Source organism: Zingiber officinale, chromosome 7B (assembly GCF_018446385.1).
Source record: "Zingiber officinale cultivar Zhangliang chromosome 7B, Zo_v1.1, whole genome shotgun sequence".
Classification (NCBI taxonomy): domain Eukaryota; kingdom Viridiplantae; phylum Streptophyta; class Magnoliopsida; order Zingiberales; family Zingiberaceae; genus Zingiber; species Zingiber officinale.
Window position 1 is genome coordinate 117,460,129 of NC_055999.1, and position 19,662 is coordinate 117,479,790.

Here is a 19,662-nt window from a genome sequence, read left to right on the forward strand (position 1 = left end):
AAATTAAAAAAATTATCATAAATCAGAAAATTATAGTTAAATATTACGGGGAGATTATAGTAAATTCTGTCCAATGGTAGCCAACTCAACGTTATCTCATGGCTATCTTACATAATTATAATATACTAACGAGGAGGGAAAGAGGAGGGCTGAAAATGAAGAAATAGTAGAAGATGAAATCAAATAGAAAAATACTCAATTGAGCAAATACAAATTAACAATTTTATTTTCACTTGATATAGATTAACAAGTCAAACTCACTCATATTTAAAATTATTTATTTTCTATATTGACCAAATTTAAATGAACTCTTATAAAAGCAATTAATGCATTTTTTTTTCACAAATATCTTACGTGTTGAATGTTTTTTTTAATATACTAAATTTATCGAACCGACCGGTTTGCTTAGTAAATGGGTTGCCAGCGGTTGACCGGTTCGGTATTGTCAGATCGCCTATAAATTCCCCTGCTGTCAGGTTCAAAGTTCAGACCGGAGCTAATCATTTCATCTCATCCGACGGCTTCAGATCCGGTGTCAGACATGGACGGCGTCCCTTCCGGCGGGGGCGATTCCTTCTTCTCCCCTCTCTGCATCTTCCTCCTCGTCGTCGCTCTTCAGTCCCTCGATGGCTTCCTGGATATCGTCAAAAAGGTTAGCGGTTCCAGCTTTCTTATCGCCAAATTGTCCGAATAAATCCCTACGGCATCGCCCTTCCTCTACGAGTCTTGTGTATCATGTTTTCTTTTTGGATCTTTCTGCCGAAGATTCAGGTGGTTGCGACAAGTTGTTTTTGGTGAAGATCTAGCGGGGTATTACCCTAATTTTCGGGTAGGCAGGGGTGGAAATCTATGAATATTAAGATTGTTTTTCCGTGCAACTTTAGATGGTATTTTTCTTTACCATTGTATTTTTCGATTAGGCATTGGTGATGGTATTTGGCAATCTTCACCAATCGATAGTCAGGGATGATTAATTGCAATATCTAATGTGATAATACAGGGACAATTTTATCTGTTCCATCTCACTGTACCCGATTTGTTATGAAATGTGACATATCACAATTGCGGAGAACTTTTTTTTTAAAACAAAAAATTAATGGAGAAAATCGTACCTTATGTGGAGAGGAAATAATAACCATGCTCATGTATTACAATAACGACAGCAGTCACTTCAATGTCTTTTTAACTCAATGCCCTTAATTGTCTTACACTTGTATAACGCTGATGCAGGTATATACAGGTAACCTACATCAACACCACCCCAAACCTTTGTTAGTATGAGTTTGACCTACTAGACCTACATGACAACAAACACTCTGATCTTTAGGGTTGACAACTAAGTAGAGGTGAACAAGAAACTTGATATACTCAACTCGACCTAAAACTGAACCAGAAATTTGAGTTTTATTAGATTTCGGTTCTTGTTCAGGTTTAAATATTGTAAAATTTTGACCAGGGTTGATTTTTCGGGTTAGATAAAATTTGAAAAACCTTAACCAACATGATTTATTGATATACTCATGTCATATACCACATATATACAATATCTTGTAAAACTCAAAGGATCCAAAAATCTGAAAGAACCCTTAATCTGATTTGAATTGAACTGAAATTTCCTACTCAGTTTTTTCCTTTGTATTTTTAGTTTTGGGCTTTTTTTTTTGTGTAATTCAAATCTAATTGCACCGGGTTGAATTTTTCTCTGAAAACTTGACTTGATCTTACCTGTGTCTAAGCAAATTCGTTAGCAACTGCCTCAGCTTCATATGCTCATATGGGTCAACTTAAATGATGTTGTGTCATATACTGATCTTCATGTATAAATGATATTGATTTTCCTTGTGCATGTATATTTTGAGTTTTTTGTTTTACTTTTTGTTCTTTATAGAAAGGAATGACAAGTGAGGAAGAAGTTCAATTGCGCAAAGAAATCAAGGAACTTTACAAAGAGGCTAGCTCCCTATCAACGTAGGTGTTAAACAATAGTAGAAGAGGTTATTGTAGTGTTCATTAAACTGTCTTTTTTTTGTTATAATCCTTTTTCTGTAATCCTTTATGATACTTAAGTTAGAGGTTCACAATGCTTACTTTTGTTTCTATTTCATACCTAACATGAATTCTTTTTTGTTGGTTTGTACTACAGGCCTTCAACCTTTGCTCAATCTGCTAAACTTAAACGACTAGCTGCAGCCAAGGAAAAGGAGCTGCTTAGAAGTACATAACAGGCTATTATTTTGATTTTCATTTTCCTAGTCATAATGTTTTAGGTTTGCATTATGCGATCTAGTATTATGCCATTTCTTACTTAATCATTGACTGCTTGCAAGCTTAAATAACCATTATATATTGGTGCTTCACTATTAATAGAATAATTCACTTTGCTACTAACCATCCCTAAATTTTGAAGTTTATAAAATGATAAGAATTATCTCTACCTGATGTAAAATCATAGTACATTCTGATAAAACTAATGTCAAACTTAGCATTTGTTTGGGATCATATGTGAGACATAGTTTTGGCCAATATTCACAAACTTTAGTCTATTGTATTTCTTTTATACTATTGGAATCAAGGTTCTAAAATTCGCTAGGCGCTAGACCAGCGCCTAGGCCATCTAGGCGGGGACTAGGAGCCGTTAGGTAGATTCCACGGTATTAACATAAATTACATAATAAATCACATTCTATAACTCCAACACAATAACATCAAATTTAAAATGAGTTCAAAATTACACAACTGATAAAATATTATAAATTTATTCTACTACTTCTTGTTCTTCATAATTTTCAAAAACTTGTTCTTCATCAGACACAAACTCAATATCATCATCGGGCACAAACTCAAGGTTACATTTCAGTTTTTTTTAATTGGGCTTTAAATTTAAAGACCCAAACTAAAATAAATCATAAAAACCCTACACTATTTCCGTGGTGTCTAGACAATTCAACCGATTAGTTGGCGCCTAGGGCCGCGCAATCCTGCTTAGGCGCCATGGCCGTCTAAGCTGGCCGACTAGCATGTTTTCGGTGCAGCTGGTGGACGCCTAGCACCTAGGCAGCGCCTAAGCCGATTTCTAGAACACTAATTGGAATTGATTCTTTTACTGTCTGTTCTACAAGAAAAAGGCAAAAGTTTTAATGTAGTAATTTAGATTATGGTAATTATGTCTTTTCTTGCACAAATATAAATTTCAATAAAAAAAAGACTTCATATTGTGCGGAGCATTATGTTCTGAGAAGAACAAGACCTGACAAGTAATGAACTGAATACCTTTTCTGGTTCTTGACTAATAATGTTTTGCTTGGTTGCTTGATCTATGGGCTTTACAGTGATCTGTGAACATGCATCCAACCATGTATGCCTTTATTAACACCAGCACATACTGTGCAATTTGCAAACCCAGCATGCTGTTGCTGTAACCCATTTTCATATGAAATGATAGTGATTGCTGATTATATTTATCTCTAGATGTATCATATGTCTTCTAATATTTTAGAATAAATAACACCTTGTTTCACATGGGTGATCACCTAATTCCTTGAGCAATTTAGTTCCTTGCCTCCTTGACATACCTAGTGTCTTTATTAAGAACACTTGGAATGATCTTCATAATTTGGCTAATCACAATCTGCACTCTTCAATTTAAGCAAGGATTAAGTGGTTTGGATCTAGATCTATAACCTTTATCTTCAGGTGAAATACCAGAAAAGAATAGAAAAAATTATGGTCTGGAAAGGTTTGGTACCATGAGAGAAGCAGAGAAGCAAGGTGCATTGGTGGTGAAATGGTAGACATGTGAGATTCAAACTTTCATGCCAAAGAATGTGGAGGTTGACTATGACAATGTCAAGAAGAGAATTGGTCTTAATGGAGCTAAACATGGTGCAAAATACTGTAGTTTTTCCCTTTCCCATGGGCCTGTGCGATCAAGAATTTTGTCCATGTCATAGGATAGAATTAGTTAAACAACTTGGACTAACAATCCACTTTTAAGAGAAAATATTAGAATTGCTAAATATCAGAAGGAGAATGAAAATGACATGCTTATGAAAAACAAGATGAGTGGGATAAAATGCCAAAGAAATCGGAAATATAAAATTTCATATTTGGTATAATGGAAAAGTTAAATCATAAAAATGGAGTGTGTTATGCTAGTTAAAACTATAGGGATATGTTGCAAAAGTGAAGATGTGTATTGGAAATAGAACCGTAGTATTAAAATTGGCAGTAGGAGATGAGTTATTAAGTGTTATATATGTTTATTCTCATCAAATAAGATTGAGATTAAATGTTATCGACTTATGTTTAATTATGTTTTGAGAATCCTTCATAGTATTGCTATTTATTTTCAAAACAATACATCAACGTTAGTTTTCTGAAATTTAATCAAGGTATTTATATATACTTTTCCTGTTAGAAACATAAACCGAAATCCCAAGGGATTTTAATTTTGTGAAATATGATCTGTCTGATCATCATTAAAGTCAAGAAGTTCAGAGCACCCTGGTTGGTTCTGGTATCAGATCTTGCATAATTTTCAACTTAGTTACTTCTCATGTTAGCCTCAATAATGTGCACGATCATGTAGTAATCCTCTAAACATGTTCTTTCCTTCACATAATGCGTGCAGAACAAGAAGAGCGCAAGAAGGAGAAAACCTGGTTATATGAGCTGTCTGGGAGGGCCTTGCTGGCTTTGAAGGTGATGTTTTATTTATTCGTTTTTCTGAAAGAATGTGGTCCAATCATTTCTTTTTGTACAGGTACTGTTGTATGGTGGTCTTGTACTTCGGTTTTGGGGAGTTCCTGTTGCAGCAGTTCCCCAACATCTATTGCAACCTTTTGGTAAGATATTTATAGGATATTTTCATTCTTTATGAAATATTAAACATTTTGTGTTCCATTATAGTGATGCCTGAAGTGTGTTTGTGTAACATCTTTACATTTGTTATGCATGTTTATTTTTTATCAAATTTGAGGCAGATCATATTATATGTTGTTCTTTCATTTCTAGTTTGTTTGCCTTCTGTGTTGTTGCACTCATAAGAATTGAGACATTTGTTGGTGAGATACAAGAACTATTGGAAGGCTTCTAAACAGAAGCCTGTAAAATAGTGAAGCTTCTTGTTGGTGGATAATTTTCAGTATTGAGTGCAATACTGAGCTTGGTGTGTAAAACTTTCGCTTTATTAAAAAAAAGGCTTAAAGCGTTGCCTGCTTTTAAGGAATTCAATTGTTTTTAAGGGAAAATTACTTTATTTGAACAGGAAAATTTTCATTACTAGTAGTCCGCTGGAAGTAATTAGTGATTTGGCAGAGTTTCTCATGTAAAAGAAATGAATTTGCTAAGTTGTTGATCTTTTTGAAATTAATTAGCAAAGAAACTACGGAAACTGGCTGCCAAAAGTATGATGGGTTGTTTTACAGACACTCCTGTTGGCTTTAGATCGGGGCATTTGCCAAACAAGAAACACAGTTTTGGCAGGTTGGTAAATCAGTAGAATGTCCCCTTCAATGTCTAGGTACAAGAGTTATGCCAAAAGCAAATCAATTTTTGACTTGGCAATGTTCACATTTCAAGCTAGTAATGTTAAATTGATACATATTAGTAGAAGGAAATCAAGTACAATGAGGATATTGATGATTGTTTATAACTACTCAACTACATGAGCTTGGCACGGGATTTCTATTTTCTAGACCATAGCTCTGTAGATCTTGGAGATTTTTGAGACTGTATATTGAAAGATATGTATTCATTCAATCATACATGATAGGCAAGCTAGAAAATATGTACTTGGCTACTTGCAAAAATCCATTCTTTATGTAGCGAGTTCAAAATAATAATTTAAATTGACACATTAGCAGTAGGAAACTAAGTGCTATGCAGGTATATTTGATAATTGATTGCAGCTATTAAACTACATCAGCCTGGCATTTGGAGTTCTAGACCGAACCACTAGAGATTAGTTTTTGAGATTGTATATTGAAAGATTGTATTCATTTATGGTAGGCGAGCTAGAGAACTATATACCTGCAAAAGTCTGTTCTTTATGCAGTGAGTTCTGAATACCTCTACTAGGATTCTTCAGCTAATCACTTTGTGCCCATGTCAGATATCAACATTCAGTCATTGACATCCCAAGTGGACACTAAATATCAATACTACTATGGGTCATGAGTTAAATTTCTTAGAACGTACTGTGTTGGACACTCAGATACTCTTGTTGATTAATACTGGATGCTTTCACAGAACTAACTGAGATCTTCCCATTCAATCAGACTAAATTTGAAGAATCTGAAATGACACAAGCATCAGATCCACTTGAACTAATTTGAAGAGATGATGAGTCAAGGGTTTTGCCACTAGTTGTATTGTAATAAAAGGAAAAAAAAAAACGTGTTGGAAAACCTGTGGATATCTGTTCAAATTCTAGTTTCTCCCTTCATTAAATTGTTTAATTCTACTATGACTGCATCTTGCAATTTACCACTGCTCAAAGTTTGATGTATTTTGCTGGTGTTGGCAGGCAGAGTATTGTCCTGGAAGTCTGGAAATGCTGCCACAGGCCAAATCATGGTAGATTCATTGCTTGAATTGTCTGGAAATACAATGACTTGTGGAATTGAGTTGCAGGAATTTTGTTTCCTTTGTTCTAAATGCAGGTTGGCATAATTCCATGGCTGGCTTTAACTTCTCGTGTCAGCAAATTCTTGTGGCAAAAGTTCCAAAAAACCTTTTTCAGCAGTTAAACGTAGGACTACCAAACCTAAGATTTTGTCTGGTATGTAGCTTGTCTATTCTGATTGTGTAGGATCACAAAATGTATTGCCTTTTTGCTTTTTAGCTATTCATTGTTTCCTTTCTTGTCTATGTTCAGATTTTTTCCTCTACTTTTGTGTGTACCATGTCACTCAATTGGTCAATAAACTTACGAAGCTGCATACATTTCGTATTGAGGCACTTAACTTGCAGTGGCAACACTCCATGTGTTCAACTGCTTTTTCAGATTTATGCTATATTTTTCTGACTCCGACATGTAAAAACTTTGTTTTGTACAACATTTTTGAAAGGAATGGGAAAGTGATTTTTCCTGACCATTTTGTCTGATAAATTGTTTACTTTAGCAGTATCTGTGATAAATAATGCTTCCAGGATGTTGGTCTTTGTGGTGATAGTTTGATGTTATAGTACCATGTTCTTGCCGAAACAATGAAGTGTCTTTATTTTCATTCTGTAATTTGATGAACAAGAAAGCTTGTATTGAAGATTTCATTCAAATGTCTGGTTTAACAGAGCAAGACAGTCAGAAATGCCACAGAGCTGCCATTTTAGATCATATAACATCATCATCTTAATCAAGACAAATATGAATGGAAATCAATCACTGAAATCTTTATTGAATTCGAATACAGTGAAAGTGAGGCATCAATTAACCTTATAATGAAAATGAACATGAATTCCATAAAGAAATATGGATGAATGTGAACGTAGGGCAACTTTGTCACAAGTTCTAGACAATATAATTTTACACGAAGCAAATCAATTTGAAATGGTCACTAGAAATCAGCAAGAAACGCACGACTGAAACATTAAGATCTCTTTTGGGAACAAGCAAAGAAGTGTTGCTTTTTTTGTTTTTACTTTTATTTATTATTATTATTTTTACATTTTAGATTTTTTTATCTCATTAGAAAAAAATATCCTGTAACACACCGTAATTAAAATTTAAACTGTAGATGCTTAGATAATCTATTAAACGTTGCACCATGCTCAAGTGAGGGGAGCCTTTGGTACACCTACTGGATAATCAACGTTATAGATTTTTCATCTCACTAGTAAAAAATATTTTGTAATACGTTGTAGCTAAGATTTAAATTGTAGATGGTTGAAGAACTTGCTAAACGTTTTGTTGTTGCACCATGCTCAAGTGAGGGGAGCGTTTTTTACTTCTTATGTTTTTGATAATCTAGATATTTAGGTCTTACGATTTAATTAATTTTGGAGATAATCGGTCCGATTCTATTAAAATTTTTGATTGGTCATCAAAATAAATATGAAAGCAATATTTTAGTTTAAAGGTAAAATTTTTTGTGCTGATTTTGAATGGTAGATGTATAAAAAATCTCAAGGTAAACTTACCATTACACAGTAGCTTGGAAGTTTTTTTTTATATTAGAATCATGAAACGGAGGGCTTTTTATTTACTATCAAAATATCATATGTTTTTTTAAATATATTTTTTTTCATATTATTATAATATGGATACTTTAACTCTGTTAATATCTATTCAACATTAATAATACTAAATTGTAGCAGTTGTAATTTTGTTATAATATGAACATTTTATTTTTAGTCAACAATAATATATTATAACAAATACGAACTATTATAATATAGAAAGTTTAGTTTTTAATCAACACTATTTAATATTATACTAATCAGTATTATATTATTATATTATAATATATATAATTTTTTATCAATATTAATTAATATTATATTATATTAATTACAGGATCAACTGTATAGTTATAATAGCCGTTATTATATAATTTTAAAAAAAATAGATCTAAGGAAAGATATGATATTATTTTAATAATAAATAAATAAATAAGATACTTTTGACTATTTCAATAAAAAAAAGACTCTGTTTTTCCAATCTCCTGTTTTTTGTTTTTTTTGTTTTGTTTTGTACAACAGTGCAATCTCTCGAATAAAATAAAACAAAATTGAAGAAGAAGAAAAAATTGACTCGTGGTGAAGCCAAATTCAAGCCCAAGACCAAGTTGAAGAACAATTCGAAGCCCAAGCTCAGCTGAGAGAGAAGCCCTTCTCAATCAGGCACGCGGATGCAACTTCCTCACGTAGATATCACGTGCCACCCTTTATTGCCCCGGCCTCCCATCACGTGCGACATATCCTTCCGGGCAAGAGAGGAAAACAACGGAGAGACCGGAGAGAGAGACAGAGAGAGAGAGAGAGAGAGAGAGGAGCGGGGCATCCGGAATGGGCAACACGAAGGCGCCCACAGCGACAAGGAAGACGAAGAAGAAGGGGCGGCCCTCTCTCCTGGACCTCCAGCGCCGTAGTCTACGCCTCCAGCAGCAGCAGCAGCGCGATCCTAGCCCCGATGATGATCCCCGACACCGCGACGCAGCAGCGGCGGTGGCGGACGACGACGATGACGAAGAGTCCGACCAGGGGAGGCGGGAGAAGAAGCTTCGCCTCGTACTTCGCCTCCACAACAACCCTAACACCGATTCGGCTGTATCTGGCTCCGAATCGGATGACCGCAGAAGCAGAAAGCTCGGGGCCGCCCGGAATGATGCCCAGGTACTTTGATCCCAATTCTTCTCCTCCCTCTACCTCTCTCCTATTGTAGATCTGTCTAGGAAAAATTGGGAATTTGATGGTCTGGAAAGGCGCAAACAATTAGATTTTTCTATTTGGAGGATTTTGGGGCAAATCTGATACTGATTTGGTTTCCGTGCTGTTACGGCTTGGGATCGGAAGTGTTTGCGTGCTTCTCGGGTGGTGTATTTCTTCGGAAGGAGGGATCCTTGGTTTCCGTTCTGTTTCCCTTTTTATTCTTTTCGTTTTCGTTTGAGAGGGAGAGCGAGCATGTGGTGGTGGATTTGACTTGGTCAACCTCCTCCAGGTAACATGTTTCTCGTATGGAAAAAAAAGGGATATCCTTTTCTATCTTTTCGGTTTTTTCTCTCACCTGGTGATCTTTTTCCGCTACCAATCCCCTTTGAGCTCCTGATCGTGCTTTATGATTCCATTTTTACTGATATGGCCTGCGTTAATTTCTCTTATTTCAGATAGAAAGGCAGAATCCTACATCGAAAGTGACGGATCTTCCACAAGGTTTGATATTTCACTCAGTCATTTATTTAGTGGTAATAGTAAATCAAAGAAAAAAGAATTTTGTGGCTTTCATTATTTAAGCCTTTCTCAGTGAAGAATGTTTGTGTCATTAACTGCAGATTTTGGACCCACTACACCATTACCGGACAAAAAGTTGTTAGTTTTTATCTTGGATAGGTTGCAGAAGTGAGTTCTGTGCTTTCTTTGTTTGATTCTCACCTGAGTTTGCTTCTTCCCCTTCTTGGATTTTGGCCCATGTGTATGTTCTGTTCAATATGTGTCTTTCCATTAGATTTATTGCTTTCTTATAACCATATCAGGAAAGATACTTATGGCGTCTTTGCTGAGCCTGTTGACCGTGAGGAGGTGTGTTGTCTTTGAATATGATTGCCTTCCTCATTAGGCATCCATTGATTGCATCCTATATTGGCTGTTGTGGCAGCTTCCAGATTATCATGACATTATCAAACATCCCATGGATTTTGCTACGATAAGGAAGAAGCTTTCAGATGGAGCTTATGCCAACCTAGAGCAGTTTGAGGTCAGTTACTACAAATGCTGAATTTTTCTGTAAACTATTTATTACGTGATTTTTTCCTACCAAAATACTCTCAGAAGCTGTGGTGTTTTATATATTTTTCTATCACTCTCTTACTTGGAAATTCCTTTTTAACAAAGAAACTGTACACTAATTAATAGTATGATTATCAGGAATTCTAGAAACATCAAAGGACAATGTATGTGAAGTTCTTTATCTTTTTGTCTGTTGTGCAGTGTGCGACAGAGCCTTTAGCTCCTTTTCTATTCGACTTCCATGTTAACTTGGACATAGCTTACGTTTTGTTTTTCTTTTTTCTTTTTCATTTTGCTGAGTAGCATCTGAGTCAGTCTGCAGCTTTCGGTTGTATATTTATTTTTCTGTCAAGACATTCCTTGTTATCCTTAAAATAAACAAAAAAGTTGCATAATGTTTTTGTTTCTATAAATTATCAATTAATAGTTAACCTTTTTTTGTTTTTATGAATGTCATTAATAGTTACATTACTGTAATTTTTCCTACAAAAGAGGTCATGAATTCTCCTGCCAAGGATGCTTTTACATAAACATATATAATTATGTTTTTTTTTAATTCATTCCATGAAAAGTGTAATTGGGTTTGTAGCTTATTTGCTGCAATTGGAGAAAGCTAGCATAAAGTTGTTGTCCATGAAATACTAGCAGATATTTTTCTTTTTTTAATGTACATTCGCCTATACTTTTCTTGTTTATCCAATGATTGAGAACTATCATGCAGTTAGGTACGATTATGCTTTGACTTTAGAATTTGGTGCTTCACGGTAGATGAAAATGTTTTGCTAGATTTTCAACAAAAGTCTAATATTCAACTTTTTATTTAACTATTTATGTCCTAAGAAGCACTTCTAAGTTGATACAAAAATTCCCTTGCTGCTGAGTGAAGAGGCACCTTACCACAATTTATTGTTGGGATGTTCCTATATTTCTCAAAAATTTCTTAACACAGGTTTAAATTCATTTTGGTTGCTACATTTTTTTTTTCTTTCAATTTTCTCCATTTATTCCAAAAGTTTATTGTTTGAATTTAGGCACATATATATTTTTTTTTAAATATCAATTTACCCCAACTGACTTTAAATCTTTAATGATGACATTTTCCTCTTTAACTCTGAGGTCATCATGATCTTTAGGCCATACTAATACGAACTATTTCTGATCTGTTGCACAAATCTTATCTCTTCATTGAACTCTGTGTTAAGCTCAATCACTCGTAATATTCAATTATTGGATCATTTCTAATTATGTAGTATAGAATGGTTTCCCTCTACCCCTTACTCTTCAATTCTAATCGATTCAAATTGTCTGATTCATTGTTTTGAACATGCTCATACCATTTTTATTCCCTCTCATAATGTTTGGAGCTGCACCTAATTTCTCTCAGAATATACTAATTTTTGTTTATTTTTGTCTTTTATAGTAACCCCATCCATCTTATCACTCTCCTCTCTATTACATTAGTTTTTTTACTTATTGCTTCTTGATTTTCCATCATCATGATATTTACAACTGGCTGTATTGCAACCTTATAAGAATTCTATTCTAACCTGATAGGCACTGGATGATCAAATAAGACTTTAAAAAGTCCTATCCATTTGGACAAGCCACTATTTTAGTGGTTTCTTAGTTATTTTCTCCATTTTCTCTAATAATATATTCAAAATATCTATAGCTCTTAGTTAAAATAATTCCTTGCTATCCATTCCTTTGTTTCTTTTCTTATTATCAAAATTAAAAAAATCATATGCTCTGTTTTAGTTTTACTTAAAATCTTTAGTGTCTAATTTTACAATCTGAGTGACAAACAGTTTTTCTACTTGTGTCTTCCTCCGGATGAGTTAGTAGTTTAGTTTGTTACGTTTATGATGCTTCATCCAACATGGACCAAATACCTCTTCCACCTTTGCCATCTGGTAGCGCCATCAATGCTGCTTTTGTAGTTTCTTTGATGCAGTTCCCCCTTGCCCATCTCCCCATCCAAGTAAACCAAGTCTAAAAATGTTGAAGTTAGTTGGAACTTAAGAAAAGAAAAGAGATGATTGTTGTAATAGATGGACTACAAATTCTTGTTACTTAGAGTTTTAGGTATATTATTTATTAAGGAGATGCCATGAAATTATCATTATTAGGAAAGTATCTAGTTGAAATAGAAAGGATGTTCTCAAATTTTGTGTCATCATCATGTGTTCCTTAGTTTTTTTTTTTTTTTTTGTGGAGTGTGATACAACCAACTGTAAGTGTTTAGTAGGGAGGAACAACTCATTAAAAATCAGTGTAATATAGGTCAAAATGCTGAGGTGACATTGTGGTGTTATTTGGATCATTTTATTTTTAAAAAGTAACTTTTACTAAACAGCAATTGGTGTGACCCCAATTACATGATTAAATGAGATAAATAAGTTAGATTGTTTGGTTATTTTTAAACATTACACACTTGAATTAATTAGACTTCAAGGAATGGTGTATGAAATACCAAGTAAAACTCTAGTGACGTAAAAGTTTTGAATATTACTAGTGATCTAGTATACAATTGAATAGTGGATAATGTAGAATCCCAGATTGTTTTGCAAGCGAAACTTATATAACTGTTATTGATAAAGAATGAAATATCCAATCATCATAATAATGGTGGTTATTGATATTGGATTGATACGATCGAAGTATATATTGCAATACTGCTACTAGTATAGTATTAGAACTAGTTAGACTGTAACTGATGCTTCTCTGTGCGTGCTGGTTATATTAATGATTATCTTTTCAACTCCAAGCCCTTATCCCTTTACTTTAGTTTAGGAGGAAAAAGAATATACATTGATAAAGTATTTGACATGTACTAACATAGTATTGTATAGGTATCACATCTCTATCATACTCAAAATGAACTCAACAAACAATCTGAATTATTCATGCTTCATAAGCTTGCTATCTTTTTCTGTAGTTGCAAGGCATAGTAGAAGTGGAAAGTAATGCTTGACCTGCTAGTATTACTTTCACAACTTTGATGTTCAAAGTTTTTTTGATCCAATCTCACCTCTTTAGCACAAGGTCATTGCCTATGCCATTCCAAAGGTTATAATGTTTGTTTGATCTTTCAGTTAGCTTTGTTGCTCTGGTAGCCATATGACACTGAAGATGGACTTGAGAGATGGATTCCTAGGGAGTAGGAAGGCAATAAAAAACTGTCAAGGAGAGGAAGAGGGCTAAACTGATATGCCCATCCCTTATGTAATAGTATACAGGATTAAGGTTTTGGATGGGTTGGATGGCTCCAATTTCATCCCTATTGGCAAGGCTTTCAGTGACCTTTGAGGCTGCTAGGGAGAATTCTTCCCTCCAGCTTTTGTTGTTCTCCACTTTGTTTTTTCACATGGTACAGGCACGCTTTTAATGAGCATTTTATAGATAATTTGATTTTGGTGATAAAAAATTATGATAATAATCATAGATTTGTTTATAATATTAGATTAAGTAAGGTAAAGAAGCTTTAAAAAGAATTAATGTAGATGAATGTGTATGCCCCATTGATGTTACTATTGAAGTTTGGTAGAATTTAGGTGATCAAGGTATAATTTGGTTAATGATACATATTGTTGTTCTAATTATAAAGTTTGATGAGTCATATTATGAAACTTTGGAAAAGAGTTATTGAAAAATGAATGAGAGATGTTACAAATATTTCTGAGAATTAATTGGATTTCATATTTAGATGATTAACTATAGATGCTATTTATTTTAATAAGATGAATGATGGAAAAAATATAAAGAAAAATAGAAGCGTTTACTTATGATTTTTATGGACTTATAGAAAGTTGATAGAGTACTTAGACAACTATTAAATTGGATTATGAAGTGGAAAGGAATATGTAGTAATTACATTAACGTGATAAAAGATATATAAGATAATGTTTACTAGCATTATAGCTACTTGGAGTGTGACAAATGATTTTCTTATTGTGAACCAGAAACTATGTTATTTTGTGTTAGTACTTGATGAGCTAATACATCATATTCAACATATGTATGCCATCCAAGACATTATTGGGATATTTGATGAGTGTAATTGGATTATATTTAAATCTTGAATTATATAGAAAAAATTTAGAAATTGAAGGCTTTATGATCAATAGAACAAAATAAACAAGGAATATATGAAATGTAGCTTGAGTAATAAAAAAGAATCAATGAAATAGTTAAGATGAATAAGAATGAAATCTTTATAAAAGTTATGAATAGCTTAGATTTATTATTCAACTAGGAAGAGATATTAACGAGAGGCTTTCCCCTTTGACTAAAAGAATTTTTTTTAGAAATTGTGGTACAATCCATTATATTTTATGTAATATAGGGATGTCCTAATTTGCAAATATGAAGTAATGTGTACAAATAGTTAATATAACATGGCACAATCCATCATATTTTATGTAAAAGAGTGATGCACTAGTTTGCAAATATGAAGCAATGCCTACAAATATTTAATATAACAGTGATGACAAATTGACAATATTAAGATGGATGCATAGATTTAGTTGATAAAATGAGAGAAAATATGTTGAGATGGTATAAACATTTTCAAAAGTGGACAATAGATTTTATATCTTGAGTTGAATTTCTTACATCAAAGGTGTAGAAAATAGAGAGAGGGGGACCTTAGAACATTTTAGTCTATTTAATTACAAGGTTGGTTTTGAATGTTACTTGTGATATAGTCTTGTATAAAACTTAGCAGAGGGCTACTATTAATGTAGCTGGATCAAAATAGTTGGGACGAATACAGCTTGATGATCATGAGGTACTTGCATTGTCTAACACTACTAGGAAGCCCTATAGATAACAGACCCTAGTTGGCGCAGCCTCTGGGTGGAAATCAGACTTGATCATTCTGAAAGGAAATATTATAGCCACAAATGAAACATGTGTGTTGGTGTCTTGGTGATAACAATCTTACCATATAATGTGATTTACATCTAGAACTGATCATGTGTGCCCTGTAGTCACCTGTCACTGTCACAATGAAAAAGGGTAAAGATGGTATTCCAGGAGTTGTTACATGCTTATTTGTTTAGCTTGTGGGTATTGTAAGAGGCTTTTAGTGACTTTTTTTTCTTATGCTTCAAAATTTGAGTAAAATCTCTCTCGGAACATGTTTCATCTGCTGCACTGCAGTTTTTCCATGTTCTTGTTTTCTGAATTTGAATTGGAATTGATGTGTTGTTAGTAATCAAGTATAGAACAAGAAATACAATTATTTTAACTTAAGCTTTTGGGAGTCATATATTTTTCCCACTGTATAAGATCTTATGCCTGAAAATTTCAAGACAATCATCTTTGGATCGCTTCTACATTGCAGTTTTAGCATATTGTAAATAATTTTTTGTGTGCCGCACTTGATGATATCTATTACAATAAAGGAGGCCTTTCATGATTTATTCCGTCTTCATTATCATATTGGAAGTGACATTCCATTTATCTGAAAACATTTTTATTTCATGTGTTTTGCAGCAAGATGTTTTTTTAATCAGCTTAAATGCAATGCAATACAATGGATCAGACACAATTTACTACAGACAGGTGTCAGCTGTCTCTTTCCTTGTTTATTTCCATTACTTTTCTGGTAGCAATATGTGTACTTTATTTCTTTTTTGTTGATTCATATTTTGTCTGTACAGGCTCGAGCAATTCAAGAGCTTGCAAAAAAGAACTTTGACAATCTGAGACAAGAAAGTGATGATAATGATCAAGAACCAAAGCCAGCAAGGAGAGGTAGACCACCGACTAAAAATATATTCAAGAAATTAGGTCGCCCCACTGCTGATAATCCCTGTTCCAATCTCTCTTCCAATGCAACACTTGCTAATGCTGGAGATAATCATCAATCAACCAACTTCTCACACAATTTATCACATACTGGATTGGATAAAACCAGCCTGCCCAACTTGTCTACAAGAACTTATTCTCTTCGCAATACCGAACCTCATGGTTTCACCAATGAGCATAAGTTTGAAAGGCATGAAGACAATTCAGGTTTACTTCTCAAATTGTGTGTTGTGACATTTATAATGAATTAGACAGAATTATCATCATTTGCATAATCACAATTGTTCTCTTTGGGATCTTTTTGTAGGTTCTATTTATAAAGGTGGTTCGTTGAAATATCTAAAGAAATCCTTTGTGATGGATGAAAACCGTCGCAATACATATACCCAACCTGAGGTGGCCGGCTCCCTAACTGAGCCATCAGTGTTAACAGCATTTGATGGAGAGAGAAAGCAGCTGATTCCTGTAAGTATCAAGTTAGATTCCGGCATTAAATTTCAAAGGTCCACTGTTTAAAGGTTTAACGATATGGCTATCCTGTCTAATATTCATATCTTACTCAGAAATGATCCTATTCATAGTTATATTCTGTGTCGGAAGTATCGTTAGATTTGCAGCTGATCACTGCCCTTTTAATTTCTTCTATAACATCGGACGAACTTTTACTTAGTGAATGTTTTAATATGCCAATATCTTAGTTTCTTAAGTTCATGGTCTGACTGTTAAATTAGGTCGGCCTTTACACAGAGCATGCTTATGCAAGGAGCTTGACTCGATTTGCTGCAAAACTTGGTCCTATTGCCTGGGAAATTGCTGCTAAACGCATCGAGCGTGTTCTACCTCCCGGGACAAAATTTGGCCGTGGGTGGGTCGGAGAGAAGGATGCACCACAACAGTCTCATCCTCTACTATCTAGATCCCCAAATTCATCCCAACCGGAAAACTTGCCGACCACAAGTGCATCGGCATCTGAACATGCATCTGATGATGCTGCGGTGGAAGTTAATGCAAGCTCGACTTCGCCAGCTGCTTCACTTTCTCATCCAAGCAGATCCATAGATTCTGCAGAAGCTACTACTAAACATCAAACAAGTTCTTTGAAACCACATGGTATTTGGCAAAAGACAGGAAATCAACTTCCACAAGTCGGTGCGATGCAGCCACTGAACGGTTTTAGTCGACCCATGGGGTTTAACCATCCTTCTCAAGCTGGTAATGTTATCAAGGTATCAGCATCACCCGGCAGCTTTCATTCACAGGCAATGCTAACGCATCCTTGCGCATCATCAGACATGCTGTCAAGAACTAACACTCAAGCTGATACGACTAATTCAGTTACTGGTCCAACTACGTCACCGATCTCCGGCAACCACCTGCCCGACGGTCCCCATGATTCTCAGGGAACAAGGAGAGTGGCATCAATGACAAAGTCAGTTTCTTTTTCTCCTGATCTAAATTTAGGCTTCCAGTCACCAGGTTCACCGGTTTCAGGTGTTCGATTAGAATCGAAAAACCCAAACCTAGCATTGGGGCTCTGAGATTGTACACCTTCATTTTCCATTTGGTAGAGGTTAGAGAGCAGAAGCGGCCATGACTCATGTTACAGATAGTGCTGCAATGATATGCAGGCGTTTTAACAATTAAGGAACCCCCGCATTCTGTTGTAAAAGTAGAAGAAGGGTGTTTGTACAGATTAATTATTATCGATATTAATTCTTAACAAGATGTTTGATTTTTTTTTGCTTGTTTGCTTTTGTTCTTTTGCTTTGGGTGAAATATGTTCATTCCAATTTAGCATGTGGTTCGTAAGTTTGGTTGGAATGTGTACTTCACACTTGGGTCAAAAATATTAAATCATATATATTTTAAAACTATTTTCTCTTTTTAAAAATTAAGGTGTAAATTTTAGATGAACTTCACTAAAATTGCTTGATTTTTCTATGCCTTTGGATAAAAATTAAAAAGATTTTCTTGTTTATTAAAAAGATTTATTTATTTATTTATTAACAAAATGATTATTTTTGAAATTATTTTTATTTTTAATGTGGGTATAGCAATTATGAATTCATAATTATTATAATATAAAAAATTGTTGTAATCTACATTAGCAAATATTACGTTATAATGAAGCTTCCACTCTGAATAGCAATACAAATAATATTATTGTAATAATTATAATTTATAACACTAGTAATATAGGCCTTTCATCTCTAGTTAATACTATCAACAATGATCGATATTAGTTGCTACTAACATAGATAATTAATTTTTGCTAAATACTTATCAATATTATATTATAATAATTATAAAATTATAACTATTATAATTATGTAGTTGTAGTAGTTATGACTATAGTATATAATAACATTAAAAATAATGATAATTTAGTAAAATACACTAATGAAATGTATTTTTATAATAAATAATAAAAAAGACGCCTTTTTACTATTCTAATAAAGAAGGGCAAGACCAAAATCTTATAAAGATATATGAATTTGTACATAAGTGTTGTTTATTATTATTTTTTAAAAAAACATATTATTGTACACAATTTGAATATCCTATGTAAAATTAACATAAAAAAAAATGAGTGTTTGCTCCAAGTATTATTATTGCCAATTTGAATTTATAGATTTTAAACAAAGTAAATAATGTAGAATATAAATACTAAATAGTTTCACAGCAAAAATAAAATATTTTAACGATAAATTAGAGAAAATTTTTTAATCATAATCACAACTTTACATGCAGTCTACAATCACAAAAATTTTTATTTCCACTCCTTGCATATAAAGTATTACTTGTTTCAACTCCCTCATGCAAATATTGTTACCTAAATTGCCCCTCAGATTTTTTTAGGTATAAAAAGTCTAAAAACGAGTATATTTCCGGTTAAATTCAGCACTTTATACTAGAATCCAGTACTTTATGCTAAAATCGAGTATATTTTCTATCAAAATTAACCTTCATATTTTTTTTCGGTACAAATAGTCTAAAAATGAGTATAATTCTATTAAATTCAGCACATTAAACTAGAATTGAGTATATTTTCTATTACGATTTTTTTCCTGCTTAATATAATTCCTTATAAATTCAGCATTATTTACTATTTAAAGAAAATCTAGTATATTTTTCATCCAATTGAGTACCGTTTAAAAAAAATCTAATATAGTTTTCATCCAATTGAGGTGAAAAAAGAATCGTGATAGAAAATATACTAGATTCTAATTTAATGTACTGAATTTAAGAGGAATTATATTGATTTTTGGATTTTTTATACCTAAAAGTATCATGGGTAATTAGGTAAATATGTTTAACTAGGGATGAAAATCTAGTATATTTTTCATCCAATTGAGTATTATTTTAAAAAAATCTAATATATTTTCCATCCAATTGAGGTGAAAA

At 33.4% G+C, this 19,662-nt stretch overlaps 2 protein-coding genes across 3 annotated transcripts; both read left to right on the forward strand.

Annotated features, from left to right (window-relative positions):
* Positions 1–491: 491 nt before the first annotated feature.
* LOC122007132 (protein GET1-like) lies at positions 492–7,097 on the forward strand. Its single transcript, XM_042562916.1, has 8 exons — positions 492–652; positions 1,889–1,968; positions 2,144–2,214; positions 4,631–4,701; positions 4,763–4,844; positions 6,527–6,576; positions 6,663–6,781; positions 6,878–7,097. Exons 1-7 carry the CDS (start codon positions 542–544, stop codon positions 6,747–6,749), a joined length of 552 nt encoding a protein of 183 aa, XP_042418850.1. The 5' UTR covers positions 492–541; the 3' UTR covers positions 6,750–6,781; positions 6,878–7,097.
* A 1,743-nt stretch (positions 7,098–8,840) lies between these two features.
* Positions 8,841–17,996, forward strand: LOC122007133 (bromodomain-containing protein 9-like). 2 transcript variants are annotated; one of them, XM_042562918.1, is made up of 9 exons: positions 8,841–9,333; positions 9,825–9,870; positions 9,990–10,056; positions 10,191–10,236; positions 10,313–10,411; positions 15,943–16,011; positions 16,110–16,464; positions 16,565–16,722; positions 17,005–17,167. In XM_042562918.1, exons 1-9 carry the CDS (start codon positions 9,007–9,009, stop codon positions 17,026–17,028), a joined length of 1,191 nt encoding a protein of 396 aa, XP_042418852.1. In that variant the 5' UTR covers positions 8,841–9,006; the 3' UTR covers positions 17,029–17,167. The 2 variants fall into 2 exon arrangements, with proteins under 2 accessions (XP_042418852.1, XP_042418851.1); XM_042562917.1 differs by having other exon boundaries at positions 8,844–9,333; positions 16,989–17,996.
* Positions 17,997–19,662: the final 1,666 nt, after the last annotated feature.

Bases quoted from the DNA above. Each gene is read 5' to 3' on its own strand.
- LOC122007133 (XM_042562917.1), top strand. From the start codon at position 9,007: ATGGGCAACACGAAGGCGCCCACAGCGACAAGGAAGACGAAGAAGAAG. The intron at 9,334-9,824 runs GTACTTTGATCC...CTCTTATTTCAG, and splicing joins CCGCCCGGAATGATGCCCAG to ATAGAAAGGCAGAATCCTAC. The intron at 10,412-15,942 runs GTCAGTTACTAC...TGTGTTTTGCAG, and splicing joins CCAACCTAGAGCAGTTTGAG to CAAGATGTTTTTTTAATCAG.
- LOC122007132 (XM_042562916.1), top strand. From the start codon at position 542: ATGGACGGCGTCCCTTCCGGCGGGGGCGATTCCTTCTTCTCCCCTCTC. The intron at 4,845-6,526 runs GTAAGATATTTA...TGGTGTTGGCAG, and splicing joins ACATCTATTGCAACCTTTTG to GCAGAGTATTGTCCTGGAAG. The intron at 6,577-6,662 runs GTAGATTCATTG...TTCTAAATGCAG, and splicing joins CTGCCACAGGCCAAATCATG to GTTGGCATAATTCCATGGCT.